The sequence below is a fragment of the Pocillopora damicornis genome, chromosome 12 (genome assembly GCF_964200805.1).
Source record: "Pocillopora damicornis chromosome 12, jaPocDami1.2, whole genome shotgun sequence".
In the NCBI taxonomy this organism is placed as follows: domain Eukaryota; kingdom Metazoa; phylum Cnidaria; class Anthozoa; order Scleractinia; family Pocilloporidae; genus Pocillopora; species Pocillopora damicornis.
In genome coordinates, this window is record NC_142681.1 from 2,931,556 (window position 1) to 2,949,707 (window position 18,152).

The 18,152-nt window shown below is 38.4% G+C and overlaps 2 protein-coding genes across 4 annotated transcripts in view; one reads left to right on the top strand and one right to left on the bottom strand.

Annotated features, from left to right (window-relative positions):
- LOC113686499 (beta-glucuronidase) lies at positions 1–8,438 on the bottom strand. 3 transcript variants are annotated; one of them, XM_089189908.1, is made up of 13 exons: positions 8,349–8,438; positions 7,989–8,179; positions 7,157–7,339; positions 5,868–6,040; positions 5,253–5,589; positions 4,507–4,653; positions 3,745–3,920; positions 2,988–3,134; positions 2,235–2,319; positions 1,763–1,939; positions 1,283–1,315; positions 1,076–1,178; positions 1–529 (listed from the first exon to the last, which is right to left on the bottom strand). In XM_089189908.1, exons 2-13 carry the CDS (start codon positions 8,118–8,120, stop codon positions 330–332), a joined length of 1,893 nt encoding a protein of 630 aa, XP_089046034.1. In that variant the 5' UTR covers positions 8,121–8,179; positions 8,349–8,438; the 3' UTR covers positions 1–329. The 3 variants fall into 3 exon arrangements, with proteins under 3 accessions (XP_089046034.1, XP_027059928.2, XP_027059927.2); XM_027204127.2 differs by having other exon boundaries at positions 8,354–8,432; XM_027204126.2 differs by lacking the exon at positions 8,349–8,438 and having other exon boundaries at positions 7,989–8,276.
- LOC113686500 (beta-glucuronidase) overlaps positions 8,350–18,152 on the top strand; it is an 11,143-nt gene continuing 1,340 nt past the window's right edge. The window contains exons 1-11 of the mRNA XM_027204128.2: positions 8,350–8,732; positions 10,200–10,382; positions 10,668–10,843; positions 11,551–11,914; positions 12,584–12,730; positions 13,673–13,848; positions 14,262–14,408; positions 15,364–15,448; positions 15,973–16,149; positions 17,123–17,155; positions 17,970–18,072. Coding sequence (XP_027059929.2) covers positions 8,514–8,732; positions 10,200–10,382; positions 10,668–10,843; positions 11,551–11,914; positions 12,584–12,730; positions 13,673–13,848; positions 14,262–14,408; positions 15,364–15,448; positions 15,973–16,149; positions 17,123–17,155; positions 17,970–18,072 — 1,810 coding nt within the window. The 5' untranslated portion in view covers positions 8,350–8,513. The remainder of the gene's footprint in view (positions 8,733–10,199; positions 10,383–10,667; positions 10,844–11,550; positions 11,915–12,583; positions 12,731–13,672; positions 13,849–14,261; positions 14,409–15,363; positions 15,449–15,972; positions 16,150–17,122; positions 17,156–17,969; positions 18,073–18,152) is intronic.

An 18,152-nucleotide genomic window follows, 5' to 3' on the forward strand; every position in this document is an offset into this window, starting at 1 on the left:
TACTGCAAGGCGTTTCGATTTTTATTTTAAAAACATTTTTAAAATAGCTCAAACACTTAAGAGTGCTCGCGCGCACTCCAATAACTGCACGATACGTTCTATTACATCGTCACATTACAGATAAAAACGTAGATTATGGAAGATATTGTAAGTTCCCAAACACCATTACATACTAAATTACCCAGAAGTGCCTCTAGAAAATCCGCAAGCTCAGTTCCTGTCTATTGAAAAATTAATAATCATCGTCCCGCCACACTGCTGTGTCACGTCATTGTTCAAAACTGTCAGGTCGTGCTGTCACTGTGACAGTCTAGAGACCTTCAAAGTACTTAAGTTCTATTATCGAGTCCAACAAGGTTCTCAGTGGCATAAAATCTGACAAAAAAGTCTGTGTCATCTTCTTTCCAGCTATTCCCTTCCACTCCCACTGAAATGTTCAGGTATCGCTGGCGCAGAACCCGAGCTGCGGCTTTCGGTTGCCTTTGACGGGTAAGGATACCTTTCTTGTTGCCAACAATTCGCGTCGTTTCTGGAAACAAAATAAATCACGAAAATTGTTTGAGAAAACCTTCGCCACTAGTTTATACAAGGCTGTAGTACTGATCCATCCGAGAAAAACAGTGCAAAACTGTTTCAACTTAGTATCAAAGGTAATCCGGGATTGCTTTAGCTTTGCTTTGCTTTATTACAGCGTACGATTGGTTCAGAAAACTTGTCCCACCTTCTCTAATCACAAGTAAAACGAAAACAAATCACGAGTAGGTCACGCGCGTTTTGCCGCACTTCGGCCTTTTGACTTCTCATTGGCGCCTTCCATCGATTTATTGGTCCACGTTTTCCCGCATTTCAGGCCTCTAAGTTCTCATTGGCGCTTTCAACCGATTTGTTCGTCTGCATTTTCTAGCGCTTCAGGCCTTTGGATCTTATTGGCGTCTTAAGATTATTGTTTTTGTTCTGATGAAGTCATTATGACCAATTTTACAACACCCAGTCTAAATGTGCTCTCTAAAGAAAGCAGTATCCTGATATAGAAGAAAAATTGTTGTAGACCTCATTTACAGCAAGACAATCTTACGTTGTTTGGTCATGAAATCTGCGAAGTTCCATATCAGTTCACCAACAAAGAATTCTTCCCTCAATTTATCAAACACGGGGAAATACTGCTGAATGGTTTCCACCTGTTTATTTGGAGCACAACGAGATCCAATCAAAATTCCGTCAAGAAAATTAAACACAACCTATTAAATTTACAAAAGCTAGCAGTAAATTTGAAAGGTCTCACCTGGTAATCTTCTGTAAACATGAGAGGCGGATCCTGAAGGAAGGAAGCAAACTGCAGGCATTAGTTTGGATCATTCTGCGTCAAAAAAGGAAGGCGAGGGGATTTACAAAGCATTTATCCTTGTCTTATGAAATACACAATTCCCTTCATTCAGGTTTCATCAAAGAAACTCAACTGCAAAACCAAGTAACTGGGATGTCTAGGATCAAACAGAGCAATTTTCAATCGAGTGCCGAAAGTGATGCGCGATTCCTTTTGTGTGCTTTACCTCGCTCACAGGTTGGTATAAAAAACTAGTTCTATCCTCTCAAGCGATCAAACGCAAAACTGAAACCAATCGTCACTTGGTCACCCGCGTTTTCCCGCGCTTTTAGCAGTTTGCCTGCTGATACTTGAGTTCTAATTGGCCGTTGTTCTGACTCTAATTTTGGTATTTCGACGCTCATTGAGAACTACTCTGATTATTACTCTACTGCTGACCATGTGAAATCCAGCGATCGTGCCAGCTCCATATTCAGATTGTGCCACTGGTTTATTAAACGTGTCAAACCAGGCTCTGAGCTCTCCTTCCAACTGGCGGCTGATAAGCTGTGTTTGTCCATAATCTTCGTACCAAGCATAGTAGCGATTGCACAAAATTACATCAACATACTGCACCTATTTGAAAACCACAGGAAAAATAAATAAACAAATAAATAAACAAATAAGAGTATTCACGTTAAGAAGCATTGCCAGGGTTTGACATGAGATGATACTATGGCCTGCTCGTAGTTGCACATATCTCGAAATGTAAGCAGTTTAGACTTGGTCACTCGCTTTTTCCCGCGCTTCAAATGGCCTTCTGACCTTAACTTCGTGTTCTTATCGGCCAAAAATGATGTTTTCGTTTGTTGTGATTGGCTGCTTTGACGAGTTTCCTTTCCAACACTCAACTGAGGTGCACTGAACTTACCGCCTTATCTTCGTCGGCGCGGGAGGAAGTGACAAACGTGACAGGTCGAGTTGTATCCAGTGAGCGAGTAAATTCGATGACGGATCTGTCGAGAAACGATCACTACTCTCTTCAGACAGAAATAACGGAAACAGTACAACGAAAACAGTACAATGAAAGAAATACTCGGGACGTTGACAAGAGTTGTCGCGAGAGCTTCTTTCTTCCGAAGACCGAGTATTCCCTCTCTCAAATACAGTATTGAAACGTTGTGTCCGAAAGGGATGGTAAAGATGCAAGAGAGAGAGCAGGAATTTCATGAATTGAGTGATGAAAAGGGTAAGGAAAACTATCATTCAAAGTTTGGAAGGTATAACTTCGAGGTTACTCCGTTGCTAAATCATTAACCACCCTCCGACCGATCAGACGCAAAGACAACGTCACTGGCTTTTTTCTGTGCGTGAATTCAGTCATGTGATTCCCTGAGTTCTCTTTCAGTTCTAATAGTTTTGTAGAATACTTTGGTCTTTCAAGAATTTCATCGAAAGGCTTTGCCATACTATCTGCTAAGGGAGGATTGGTGACAAAGAAAACATATCCTCAACATCAGAGACAACTTCTTGAACTCTATTTTAAACTTTGCGCCACGCTTTGAAGTTATTTAATCTCTAGCTTCTATTATTGCGCGGCCAATGATCACGATATCATATTCCGACATGCATTGAGGATAGGCTCTCTCAACTCATAATCTCTTGTATGTGTAATACAACTTACTTAAAGTAAGGTCCAGCGGCAGAATCCCCGGATGCCGGTTCATTAGCTACAGACCACATGACAACTGAGGGCCGATTCTTGTCACGACGAACTAACTCTGCCATGACGTCCAAGTGATGGTGGAGCGTGTCATTCCTGAAGTTCTTTCTGGAACAACAAACAGAGGTTCATATAGCTTTTTTCAGGCTCTCAGTCAGTAAAAACGAGCGAAAAAGCTGGCGCGAGAAAAAAAAGCAAGAAGGCAGGTGTACCGTTGCCCAAACAATAGTAACTGCTGCGCGCCTCGCGTCCGCTGTTTTTTTCCTGCGCACGCTTTTCCGCTCTTCTCGTCTAACTTAGAGCCTAGCAGCACGAGCTTATGTTCGTGTTCGTCTGTTTGGTTCATTTGAATGGACACAACTTTGCTCCAAGTTTTGGGATATGAAACTAATTGTTTAAAAAAAAGACTGTGAGAGAAATGAAAAAAAGCGCGATCGACTAGTGACACCAATTTCAGTTCAAAAGTAATCTAGAATAGCAATATATTGTTTTCGCTCATTGGTTGGTCTGAAAACATGCACCATCCTGTCCAGCAATCAGACGCAGAACTAAGACTAATCGCGACCTGGTCATGGATGTTTTGTGATAGCGCAATCTGCAAGTGAGTGTTGCTTTACCTTGCACTAGGATAGGTCTGAAGAACTCGCGTTACCCTCTCGACCAATCAGATTCACACCTAAAACTAACCCAATGAAAATTGCTCTGATTCACCACTTACTCTCTAATTCCCACTCCAGGGCTTTCATCAATGACAACAATTCCTTGTTGGTCTGCCATGTCCATGATTTCATCAGCGTATGGGTAATGACTGGTTCGGAAACAATTGGCGCCCAACCACTTGATAAGGTTGAAGTCTTTGGCAATGATAGCATAGTCCATTCCTTTACCACGAATCTGCAAAAAACATTTACAAGTCAAGAAAGGATGGTGAATATAATCACAAGAATACAATCCAACATCTTAAAAATGAGTAATTTCCCATGTAGTATCGCTCCACCATCCTAACAAATCAAATATACGGCAATTTTCGATGGAGTGTCGAAAGTAAGCCAAGTTTGCTTTTATTAGTTTTCGTAGCTTTGCTCTGTAATATTTCTGAAAAACTCACGCAATCCTCTTAACCAATCAGATACAAAATTAAAATCAATCCCAAATTGGTCACTCGCGTTTTCCCGCGCTTAGAGCAGGTTGCCTATTTTTATATATTGAGTTCTCATTTGTTAATGATGGTGTTCACCTTTGTTCTGATAGTGGTTGTTTGTGTGTTTGTTTTTAGTTCCCGATGGTTCCTTTTCAATTTTTTTGGTTAAGATCCTTTGTAGTGATTTCTTGGTTTTAGATGTACTATATATACTTAAACAAAATACACCTTTTAAGCCTAGGAAGAAAGAAACTTAAACAATGCGACCCAAAGTCCTAAATTCATTTCAAAACCTGATTGAAAGTTTCTTTGAAAGCGTTTTCACATCACACTACTTACATCAGCATCTTCATGCTTGCCAAATCCTTTGAAGTAAAATGACTTGTTGTTTATGAGAAATTTTGTTCCTTTCACCTCAACTGTCCGAATACCGACTGGTAGGTAGTAAATGTCATCAATATCAAGTAGATGAGAATGAGTTTTGACCTGCATAGAGACAGGTAAAAGGTACCATTAGTCAGAGACACTGTGGAGTGAACATATGAAATGCCGAGCCTTTATGGTTTACTATGGTCAGTTCTGAGAGTTTCCAACCAAAGAAACTATGGTACAAATAAAGTTTTGGCATGGGATTTCTCCCAGATTTGGTTACTTACATAGGGAAGTGTCTGAACATTTTGCAACTTGTTTGAATCTTAACTCTTTAACTTCCAAGATCTGGTTTTTAATTCTCCCATCTAGTTAATGTACACTCATAAACTGCTTGCTGGAAAGTGTTTGGATATAATAAGGAGAAGTTACATGTCCATCACTTCTGGGAGTTAAACTGTGAATATACCAGAGAATGATATGCATGACTTTAGGTTACTGTTATTTTAATTAAAAATCATGGAACTGCTCTGGATTCTACCAAAATTTTTTTCAACAAGTATTTTCTACTAGCTCAATATCGAAACAACAAGCAACTTATCCAGCACAACAGTTCAAGTAATAAACTGACTAGATAATTTTTTTTTCAATGAATATTTTAGACTTTTGATCAAGTTAACTGTCATGAGATCCCCTTGCAAATAATCTTTTATTACCTTCAGTGAATACAGATATGCTGGTTGATCACTCATTCCAATTGGCCACCAGAGAATTGGCTTCTTCACAATCAGAGTGCCTTCAAATAGGCCTGAACTTTCTGCTGAGGCTACCACATTACCAGCCTTATCCATGAGTTCATAACTCATTGACACATTTGAGGAGGATGTTGTGGTGTGAAACTTGACCATGCCCTCCTCCTCTGAGAAGTCTGTTGTTATAGTGATGTCTGACAAGTGAACAACAGGAGTTGTGTAGAGTTTTACAGGACGGTGGATACCAGCATAGTTGAAGAAGTCAAAGGTAGTTTCTTGAACAAAATATCCTGGAGGATACCTGAAGTTATATAAAATATATAATTATACATTATTGATCAAGAAGTCAGGATGGGCTAGCCTTGGAAAGCCTGATAGTCAGCCCAAGATGGGTAAATAGTTTTTGCCTTGTCCCTTTTTGCTTGTTTTGGACAAAAAAATATCTGTAACATCAATATCCAGTCCTTATGACCAGAAAAAGATGGGCAATAACAGAATTTTTTGCTTCAGCAAAATAACATACTTGTCCAGAGAATTGCCAAATTGATTGATGACCCCTTTTGATTTGTTTAATCTTACCTATCACCAGTCTTGTATTGTATTTCTCCGGGTGGAAGAGTAGAAGGAGTCAGTGTGTTGTTCACTGCTGCAGTTATCCTGTTAACTGCTCCAAAAGACAACAATGATGTGACATCCGCTTCAAAGGGAAGATGGCCTCCAGAATGAGCCATCACTTCCTTACCATTAAGCCACTACAAACAGATTAGAATCACTCATGCTTTAAGCAAGAAAAGTCAGTCAAGGAGTTTGGGTTTAAGTTTCTTCTGTGGTGGTGGGGATGAGAATCTAGTAGACTGGTTCTGGTTAGAGTCCACATCAGATTTGTTATGATCATAATGTTATGAATTAAAAGGAATGGTTAAGTCTTACTTAGGCCAAGTGGCTTAACCAGCTGGAGTCTAACACCACCAGTGACAAGGAGTATTGCTACTAACACTTAGTGGGATGTCTATTGTAAGTTAGCCCTTGATATTTTGTCAAATTTCCCTAACAGTTTTGTGGTACCCATTTTAATATTCCAGGATGGAGAAGAGCACTGTGAGAGTAGAGTGTCTTGGCCAGGAACACAAAACAATTACACTGCCAGGTCATGAACCCAGGCCTTTTAACCCAGTACCCAATACAGTAATTGTTCGGTGTTATGGATTATAAAAACTGTAAGATAAATATCTATAAATTTCTAGTATGCTTAATCATGCTGACTTGCATACATTAGGACTTTTCTCGAACATTCTTTTAGGTCATATATTTATGATGTAATACTACTAAGATAGTTGTGTTATAAGCTTCTGGAACATTCTGGAATACTTTGTAAATGTTTATAAGTACTCTGTAGTGTAGAAGTAGTTGCTGTTGATGGGAGTGACTGACTGTTAGGAAAGCTATACCAAGAGAGAGTTACTGTCAGTAAAAGACTGTTCATTTCAAGGAACTTTGGAGACAACTGTGAGTTTGGGTCAAGGGCAAGCTAAGACATAGACTGTAGTGGGCTTAAGTAAGTTCATTGAGGATAAAATATTGTACTGCCTTTATGAATCACTCCTTATTAAGAATATTACAGGTTGTTCAATTAAGTACTTGTCTGAGTTTGTAAATTTGCAGTGTTCTTTCTGTTGGTTGAATTATACCCTATAATAGGCAATTACATCTTCCACTCTCAAAAACTAAGGTATAACACATGTCTCTACTCATCTAGGGGTATGATATTAGGAGATACCTGCAAAGAACCAGAACTCTTTCTGATCCTTAACAACATTTTGTTTTAAAATCTAGTGTTAACAAGGATATTGAGAAACAATAACACTTACCACCAAGGTGTTGTAATGTGCACTTTCAAAGCGGAGCACAACCCTGATTTCCTCTGACTTCCATATTTTTGGAGCATAAACTTCCCTGTCATACCACACCCAACCAACAAAGTCCCTCAAGGCTCTGTCTTGTGTTATGTCATTATAGCTTGATGGTACAGGCATAGGAATAACATTACCTGTCTGTGAAATACACAATTAAGGAGTTGATAGCAAGCTCTCTAACCATTGTTACTGCATGCCATAAACCACATTGTAACTTAGAGTAACTTAAAAGCTAATGAGAGCTGAGTGAGGTTTTTTTCATACTTAGTTTTGTTTATTTTTGTGGGACAGGGTGGTTAGATACCCATCGTTACTATTTCTGTTTCAAGGAAGAGGAGAACCAAGTGGCACATCATAACCAACGATTTCGAGGAGTTCCCCCGTCCCATACCTTGAGGGGAAGTACAAGCACCCTTAGACCCCGCCCCTTAGGCTATGCATTGGATTTGTTCCAGGGTTGACTTTAATTATTTTCTATGTTTCCTTGAAAATTTCAAGTCGCGATGCAATTACTTGCAAAAGGATTACATGATGTTCGGTTAAATGAGATTTTTCCTCAAAGTTCAATTGGCAAAGAACGCTACTAATTACCGATAATGTAAAGAAAGAGAAAGACTCCGCTCGCGATGATTTTCACTCTCAATAGAGTAGACTGTGCTTTTTTTCTTACAGGCTTCTGACGCACATGGACGAAGAGCTTAGTAAATGACCAGAATCCCTAGCCATGAACATCTTTTGCGACTGAATACGACTGGATGCAGTTTAAATGGTGGAGTCAACTTCTTACCTGCCATAAAGGTTTGGCAAACCAACTCTGTTCGAATCCGGCCATCCTGTTGGCAGACATATCTGCCCGGAAGTTCCAAAATCCACATAAATCCTTCACTTCACGACTCTCGGATTCTCTGGGAAATAACATGCCTGGTAACTTGGCATTCAAAGTTTCCCCAAGACAAAGGTAACTGCCCAAAAATACCACTGTCGAGGCAAAATGAAAGACCATCACATTCGGCGCCATATTTCGTTGCAGAAGTGCGAATATAAACCCGATGGAAAACATAACAGGAAGTCACGAGACCAACGACTTCCTTAATTTACATTTTAAGCACTATGTGTCATGCAATACAAAACGTCACGAAATCATTACCTTACCCAAAATCATCAAGTTTTCGGTAATCATGCTGGTGTCTCCAAAGAACAACTCTTCAAGAAAAGTCTGCCCCTTCCCCACCCCCAGAAGATTAGTTAAACAGAGAATGGAGAGGAAGCTGGTGCAAGCAACAGGTTGTTTGAGGGTTTGCACGGAAAAGACATGGCGCCGGTGCAGACTTCGTTTTTACACTCCGTTTTCATCGTAGTTGGTGTGAATATCTTTTTTACAACAGCCGCTTTACCTGGCATGTTATTTCCTAAAGACTCGGAGCGCCGAGAGGTCAAAGATTTGAGCGGAATCTGGGATTTTCGCGCCGATATGTCAGACAACAGAAATAGTGGGTTTGAGGGTATGTGGTTTGCCAAACCATTATGGCAGGTAAGTTTAACTAAATATTACGATAATTAAATTCTGTTCTTAAGACAGTTACAAATATCAAGATACGCCTTTATGTACTTTCGTTAAATCATAAAGCCTCCGAGAAAAATCTCAAATCGTGTAAGCGGAAATTGCCTCGCACAACAGGAAGAACTGCCAGGGAATCCTCTTCTGATTTCAGCTTCTACAATCATTTGCGATTTTCAAGAAATTCACGAATTGGCCTTTGTGTTCAGTTGAGTGTCTTCTTTTCCTATTCCTTATCATCGATTTCCATCTTAGATACACATTTCAGTTTACCTGTAGGCAAATAACTAAACATTTAAGGCAAACGGGCGTAAAACGTTTTCCATCTGGAAACACAGGAGAATTAAAATAATTAAATTTAAATGGTTTTGAACTTAGGAATTAAATGTTACATATTGTTAGAAATTTGAAAGAATTCAACTTGACACTTGAAAGAATTTAACTTAAACACAAGAAAACATGGCCTTTGAGAAATATAATTCCTTTCAACATTTAAATAATTAATTTCTTGTTAAAATGATTTCCACATGCACCACTGATTACTTTGATTGGACAATTGAATTAACACTTTCTAACAGGTCTCTTGTGTCATGCAGTCCAAAATTGCTCTCTATTCCAGCTTAAATATTGTTATCTTATGTGTGCATTATGTTCTCATATTTCTTTCAAATAGCTCATCCAATCAAAATGCTGGTAATATTTTTCTATTTTGAGATGATTGCCTTGGAAGTTGCACCCAGCTTTTGCTTGCAAGTATATTTTTTTCCTGGTTGATAATCAGCAAATATACAAACAAAATGTTAAAAAAAATGAAAAAATCTTAATCAATCAAGTAAGGAAAACAGTTTGTGTTTTTCAAGTCCTGTCTGACATAAATTACATTTTCTTGTCAGTTTTATTAGTTGGATAGTAAACAATTTAATAGTACAGTCACCCTTATAATATTGACTGACCTATACAACTAGATAAATAGCTGACGGATTGCACCTATATGTAGTAGTTGACTGATCATTAACCAACATACAATCTGGTAGTATGTAAAGATCACATTTTAAGGTTTTTGGGGAGAAGCAATGATGGAGTTGTGGGAGTGATAAATTTAACCAGCTCAGCCCCATTTTTTGCCTTTTTCCATCTGTTTTCTAGCCTTCATCCATTTTTTTGCAATATGTCTTAAAGCCTTGCTCTTTTACCTGAGTATGTAGTAGAAGAAGTTTATCACTCAGTGTCTAAAGGCTCTGGTTTGAGAAATCAAGGGTGTACAACTCTCAATAACTTTCCTAAAAGTAAAGTTACATATGCAATTAGTCCCAAGAAAATAAGAGAAATTCACCTCTGACATGTGGATTCTGATAGAGCAGAGCCCTGATCAGAGCTCTTTTCTCCGATGTAAAATTCTTTGATGTTTTTTTTCTTGTTTATGATTTCTTGTTGTTGTAGTCTGGGAGTGTAATTCCAATGCCTGTTCCATCAAGTTACAATGATATCACTGAAGACAGGAAATTGAGAGACTTCATTGGCTGGGTTTGGTATGAAAAAGAGGTTTATGTCCCAAGGTCGTGGGAAACCAATACCACTAGAGTTGTCCTTAGATTTGACAGTGCAAACTACAACACCATTGTGGTAAGATTGCTTTCTGTCAAGTAAGATTCTTATCTTATCTTATGTAAGACACTTTGCCTTTATGGAAACTCTCTTTTCCTAGGAGTGTAAAGGAATATTAGTGAACTGCCAGAGAAATTAACCTGATGAAATACAGGAGGTTGTCTATGAAGAACTAGCAGTCCATCCAGGAGAATTAATAATGATCTGGTTCATTTCATGCTGCCAAAAATTGGATAAGCACCTGGGTTGTGGGCCATTCAACTGATGTGTATACCCTTTTTACATGTTTAATTTTCATTTTAGTGGTTGAATGGAAAAGAAGTTATGAGACATGCAGGAGGACATCTTCCTTTTGAAGTGGATGTCACACCTCTGCTTACTTTTGAAAAACCAAACAGGATCACTGTTGCTGTCAATAACACACTTACACCCACAACACTCCCCCCAGGGGAGATCCAATATCTCACTAAGGGGGACTGGTGAGTACTTATTCAACTGCTCTGTCTAGTTTCTACTACACACTTGTGAGAGCACCTGTTCTTATGATAAAGGGTTTTGCTTTAGAACTAGTGGACACTAAACTTTGACTGTAGCATAGAAATGTAATATTAATTACATGATAGAATTTTATAACTGTTAAGCCTTCAATTCAACATCCTTCTGTTTCAACAATAATTTGAAACTTAAAAACCTTACTAAACTTTTGAATCCAGTACTGATCAAAATGTAATGTCTCTCTACATCACTAATATATTTTGGGGAGATACATTATGACATTGTAGTTGCAGTTAAGCAATGATATGTTATTGTTTTGATATAACACCTGATGTAATTGTGAATATGTGGCAGTGGGCAGGGAGATTTCAAAGTCACATATATTATAAACAACAGCATATTACCTTAACCCTTTAACTCCCAGAAGTGATTAACATGAAACTTCTCCCTATAATATCCATACTTTATCCAGCAAAGGGCAAATGAGAATGCCCAAACTTATCAGGTAGAAGTTGTTATCTTGATCTAGTACCAAGTTCCCCAAACTTATTTGCCAAGAATTGTGTAAAAGCTGGAAAGAAGAACTAACAATCAGATCTTGGGAGTTAAAGGGTTAACTGAGTATTCTTGGTTTGAACCATGAAAAAATTTTTTCTTCAGACTTTTTCTTTGATTTGTTATTTTTTCTCAGGTATCCACCTGGATTTTTTGTTCAGAAATATACTTTTGATTTCTTCAACTATGCTGGTATTCATCGTCCAGTTAAATTATACACCACACCTGTTGTTTATCTCTCTGATATCACTGTGACAACAAATTTCTCAGACAATGTTGGTGAGGTCAAAGTTCTTGCAACTGTGTCGTCAATCAATACTATTGCCATGCTTCCAAAAGGTGATATCACCGTGGAATATCTTCTGTATGATAAATCTGGATTTGTTGTTGCCTCAGCTGGAGGTCCTGATATGTTTGAAGAAACTTTGTCTGTCAAGAATCCAATGCTATGGTGGCCAATTGGAATGAGTGATAAGCCTGCATATTTGTACTCACTAAAGGTTGTTGCCATAAATTTTTATTTATGAATTAATATATATTAGTGACCATTTTTTATGTCAAGGTGGCTCAAGGTCAGCAAAGATGCTTTCATGTGTGTGTTCATGAACAGAGATAAAGTTAATTAGGGCCCAGTTGTATAAAGGGCAGATAATGTTAGGTAACAGCAGATAAATTGCTATCCAGTGGAATAAGTGATAGCAAAACATGCTATGCCATCCATTGGATGGAGATTTATCCAGTAGATAGCATTTTCCAACATTTGAACCACCAGGGCAAGGTTGATGAAGAAGAAAAGTAATGCAGCCAGAATCCTGCAATATTGACCGACAAGCTGGATTTTTTATATGGCTACAACATAACACCAAAGAGTTGAAATAAATTGTTAATAAAAATCTATAGGATTTTCTTTGTTTTGGCCATCTAAAGACTTGTTTATGACTCTCCCATAGCCTAAACTGTTGGGTAGTAAAATATCTTTTCCCTTGCAATAAAAAAAACGAATTTTTAGAAGCAAACATTTATTTTCCTTTTTATGGGATCAAAGTAGATAATCCTAGGTTAGGAAGATTAGGGATCATCTGATTTACTACTTTTGCCTTGGATATCCAATAAATCCTACTTCCTGTTTCTAATTTTTTTCCTGTTTTAACTTATGTGGTATTCTGCAGGTGGTTGTTCGGTCTGCATTGTTTACTCTAGAAGATGTGTATTACCTCCCTGTGGGTATAAGGACTGTCAAAGTTGAAGGAACCAATCTTCTTATAAACAACAAGCCATTTTACTTTAAAGGATTTGGAAAACATGAAGATGCTGATGTAAGGATATATTGTAGATATTTAATTACTATTATAATAATGACAAAATTTGATTTGTGATTCTCAGCAACCCAATGATCAGTGTCAGTGCTCCAAGCTACAACCATTTTGGTTGCCATGGCATGTAAATTATATATTTGGGACTAAACTTTTGACAAAAGTCACCAATTAGTGACTAAACTTTTGACAAAAGTCACCAATTGGTGACTAAACTTTTAACAAAAGTCACCAATTAGTGACTAAACTTTTGACAAAATTAAGTCACCAATTAGTGACTAAACTTTTGACAAAAGTCACCAATTGGTGACCAACAGATTTGAAAAAAAGAGAGAGGGCAAAGGGCGACCAAAAATTTTTTTTATGGTGAACAATTTACAATTGGAGGTTGCCAAAAGGGGACTCTTTGAAAAATTGAACTTGAACTCTGTTGCAAAAGGTCTGTGTTTGAGTCTTAATGGCTCAGTGGCATTGCGTTTTAATTTGGGAAAGATTCTTTGCTCTCACTGCACCAATTCTCCACCCAGGAGTATACATTTGTACCAACAAACTGTCAGGTAAACCTGAAAAAATGCTGGGGGCAGGGGGTGGAGCTAAAAAGGTGTAGGACAAGCTTTCCAGTATGGTGGCTTGTATTAGGTTCTCAGGTATTGAAAACTTGCAAAAAAACCGGCACATGAAAAATGTGAAGCAAGCAGTGGTCGTGTTAGCAATTAAGCAAATGCTTGCTTTTTTTGCAAAAGCCATTCTTCACATGGTCACGTTTTTGCTCACCTCCCCTGACTTGGAGCTAGTAACAGGATTCTTATCAGGGATGGTTAGTCATACCCCTATTCCCTATAAAAATTATTCTAAAAGTTGATATGACACACTCCCAGTCACTAATGGACCACAATGCTTGCAAGGTTCAGTCCTAATAATAGCCACTTGTAATTTTCTGCAAAGATTCGTGGTAAAGGTCTGGATTACGTAATGATAGCCAAAGACTTCAATCTTCTGAAATGGCTAGGTGCTAACAGCTTCAGGACAAGTCACTATCCCTACGCTGAAGAGATCATGGATATGGCTGATCAGCAAGGAATTGTTGTGGTGGATGAGTGCCCTGGAGTGGGAATTAGAGTGTAAGTTGTTTTGGGCTAAATTGGAGTGCTAACTGTTAGTTAGCAATCAGCCGCCTGGCCAATAAATTTTAAAATGATTTCTGCCGTTCTTTAGAGTCATCACTTTATTCTTCTCCAAGGAACGTATGCTCAGTGTCCCAATGTCCTCGATGTTTTTGAAAAATTCTACACATATATGAAACATAGCACGTAGGAATTGACCAATCTAGTCAGGCGGTTGTAACAATGTAGCAATGTACCCTATATAAATCAGGAGTAAAATTGCTTATTTCTTTTTGATGGATGAATGATCCCAAGATTCTCCTGTGACATACTGATTGTATTATCTCCATTGAATATTCTTTCAGGACATAGAGACAGTTTGAAGTCCAAATTAGCCTACTCTTTTTTTTTTTTGTTTTTTGTTTTGTCAGTAATAACCTCGGTAAAGAATCCTTGGAACATCATAGAGAAGTCATGGAAGAGTTGATTCGCCGCGACAAGAACAGACCAGCAGTCGTTATGTGGTCTGTAGCTAATGAACCATGCAGTGACAAGCCCAAGTCGGTGCCATACTTCAAGTGAGAACAAACCACAATGGCGGATCCGAAATAGAGCAATTTTTTATTGAGTTTCGGAAGTAATTCGAAACTGCATTAATTTTGCTTTACCTCACTCTGTGATTGGACCAGAAATCTTGAGCCATCCTCTCAATCAATCATATTCAAAACCGAAACCAGTCCGACTTGTCCACACGCGCTTTTCCGCGCCTTGCTCAGATTACTCGATTTCAATTGATGTCCTCATTGGCCCGCTGTATTATCTTGCATTCTGATTGGCTGAGATGATTGGCTTGAGCACCTGCATTGGTCTTACTTTACTGAAATTTCAACCAATCAAATGCCAAATGCGTTTTCCCGCGTTTCACGGAGGGTGCATTTTTTTAATGTGATCTCTCATTGGCTCTTTCAGATATTTCCTTTGTTCGGAGATTGACCGTCTTGATTGCTTTTGTTTTGCTCTTTTACCACCCCCATCGAAAAGCAATATATCTGATTAAAATAATCGGAACTACCGTATTTTGCCATGAAACGATCTCTATTACTTTAGTTTGGGATTTCAGACACTTATTTGAAAAGTTCACAAACAAACTTTAAAAGCTCAGCCTACGTTTTCGACAATCAATTAACCGTAAGGAGAAAGTATGTAAGATCACTGTAGATTCATATTCGCCCTTACGAAGGGCTAACGCTCGAAATGTCAGCTTTTAAGCTCTTCACGGTGGCCAATTTACGTTATCAATTCAGTCGATAATGATAAATTACTGTCACATTCGTTTCGCTGAGACTTAATTCTCCAAAAACACAAGAGGGTACGGAGAGCCATACCCTGACCATTAGCAAACTGCCTTTCCAATACACTTGTACCAACAGTTAACAGCCCCGCAAAGACTCCAAACGTCGACCAACTCGATGTAAGATAAAATCATTGCGAATTTTTTATTTACCTATGTTATGCCTTGTGTGTTCTTCTTAGGACCCTATTTGATGATACACGCCGACTGGACCCAACGCGACCTGTGACATTTGTAACAATGTTCAAAGCCTGGAATGATAGAGTTGTGAGTAACAGATGCTTTCGGTAAAAGTTATGTTATTCCTTTGGGCTCACTTTATTAGAGCCCGAGCTCACTCGTACATGGTTGACTGAGTAATCAGGCCCCCGACACCATCTTAATCACTTTTAGACAAATATAATTTTTTGCGATCTCAACTTTGTCACTTTCTGTTTGTGCGCATACCTTATAATGCCCTTTAAGCAGGCCATCCTAAATTGACATATTTGTAAAACTGAATCTAGAACACTTTACTTCTCATCTACAGAACAAACATTCTGGTACATTTTCAAATATAAATAGGTAAATATTTATAAACGTTCCAGAATTTCCTAAATCCCAAAATCCTGAAAAAATTGTAGTAACTCTATTGGAAATTTAACCCCGTTATAGTCAATCCAGTCGGGAAAATGCAACCCCTTTCAGCGGCACATCTCCAATAGCCCATTTCTGTGTAGTGTCCCCCTCCGGGATCGAACCACCATTGCGTTTTGCAGTATCTTAGTTCGTATCTCTTCCATCTTTTGCAGGTGCAGTTCTGTGATGTGATATTCTGTAATCGTTATTATGCCTGGTACCACGACTATGGCCAGACCCAACTTATTTCTAAACAGTTAGAGCGAGAGCTGAGGGACTGGTTTGATACTCACTCAAAACCGGTTGTACAGGCTGAATATGGAGCTGACACTGTGGCCGGTATGCACGTGGTACGTGCCCATAGTTTCTCTGGTTTTACATCGCTGTGTTGTATGATTGGTTAAGAAAATTTGTACCAACCTTTCAACCAATCAAATACAAATCTAAAATTAGTCACGACTTGGTTGCTCGCGTTTTCCCGCGCCTCAGGAAGTGTGCTTGATTGTACTTAAATCTATCATGACGAGAAAGAAATTCCTATGTTCTGATTGACCGCTCTAATTACTTTTGTTTTGGTCTTACCACAGTCTATCAAAAATCGCTCTATCTGTGTTAATTCTGATTGGAATTTTATATACTTAGTGACAGATTTCCCTGCGTTGATCGCCTGGGACGTATGGTCTGGATTTTCTTCTTGGTTATCATTTGTGGCTGTTGTTTATGTTTTTTTCTTTAAGCAAGTTTTACACTTACTCAACAAACTGCAAATAACAGTAATTGGTACCTTCGTCGGACTCTCGACGACAGGCCACTTCCATGTTCCAAAAACCCTTGTCTTCAAAATGAGGCACGGTGTATAACCTTTCTTGCGAAAAGAAGTTTAATTTATACGAGAAAAAGAAAATCGTTTTTGCATCGACAGCTTAGCAAATACCCTCGACTTGAAACGGAGACTATTTGGATTTTGAGAATGGCTCGTAGGCGGAAGTACGAGCTTCTGTATCTGACTTTACTAAGCAAGGGTGCGAGCTGAAGAAAATTCATCATGTTCTTCGTGTTTTGATTGCGTAGGTTCAGGTAGCCTACGTGAAGATTGAAAACTCATTCCTTAGATTTTGAGTCGTTTCAGATTCCGTGCAACTGACTGCGGTTCGCTCATGTCTATTCCCAGGTCCGTGACAAGAATAATTTTTCAGCAGATCAATCTTTATGTACCTTCTAACATTCATAAAAGACCGCTTCTGTGTAAAATGTTTATTATGATTATTATTATCATCATTATTATTGTTGTTATTAATATCACGTTTCTTTCCTTTTTTGCAGGAACCCCCTACGATGTTTTCGGAGGAATATCAAGTAAGTTCTAAAGTTTGAAAAGAGTCACGAGCATTGACGCCAGCGCTTGATTAAAATGCTCTTAATGGCTGATTTAATCAACGAAAACGGGAGAGTCGTTCTCCTTTCATCTTAGCTACATCAATTCGTTTCTTAAAAATAGCGCAATTTTATCTAAATCGGTGCTTGAAATTGGTCGTGAGGTTAAACCTTTGTTCATAATAATGTATTGAATTGCGTTATAGTTGGCAAGATGTGGCTGGATTGGCGAACGCAAAGAAAAGACCAAAAGATGCAAGATCACTGTTTTTTGTCTTCCCATGTTTAATGCTGCTAAGGGAATCATTGATCTTTTTTACACCCTAAAATCAGTACGAGAATTTGTTCAACAAACAAGAGCTCCCTCAGTTTATGATCATCTCCTTTACTCTCATGACCTTCATGTTTCGTTCAGGGGTGATACTGTAAGAGGAAATAAGAAGCCAGTCACCCACAGGAGTTAAAGGGTTAATGTTACAGCCGGAAATGGACGTGACACTGTTTATGCAATTTTCAAATGAGACATTTTAGTGGCGCTTAGATGAAATGATTAAGTGTAAAAAACCCGGATGTGAACACATTGGTTTGTCTTTTTTGGTTGTGTTCGCTCGTTCAATTATGGATGGTCTCCTGTATACGATTGTAAAGCTTATTTGGAAACTAATACAGTCAAGAATTGTTCCTAATTTGATTTTGGTGGATATTTTTTTGGTAACGGGAACAGTTAAGCTGAAATGCCTACTCTCTTACTAGTAATATTTTAGCTAAACTTTTTGGTATCATATCAACTGCACAGGTGGAGTCACTCTTGCAGTACTTTCCGGTGTTTGATAAACTTAGGAAAGAATTTTTCATTGGTGAAATGATCTGGAATTTCGCAGACTTCATGACGCAACAAGGTGAGTTGAAAACTGGGGCCGATCCAGAATCTGTGAAAAGAGGGTCCTAACAATCGCCAAAGATGGTTGCCAGTTGCGTG

Bases quoted from the DNA above. Each gene is read 5' to 3' on its own strand.
- LOC113686499 (XM_027204126.2), bottom strand. From the start codon at position 8,261: ATGTTTTCCATCGGGTTTATATTCGCACTTCTGCAACGAAATATGGCG. The intron at 6,041-7,156 runs GTAAGTGTTATT...ATCTGTTTGTAG, and splicing joins CACATTACAACACCTTGGTG to TGGCTTAATGGTAAGGAAGT. The intron at 5,590-5,867 runs GTAAGATTAAAC...ATATAACTTCAG, and splicing joins CAATACAAGACTGGTGATAG to GTATCCTCCAGGATATTTTG.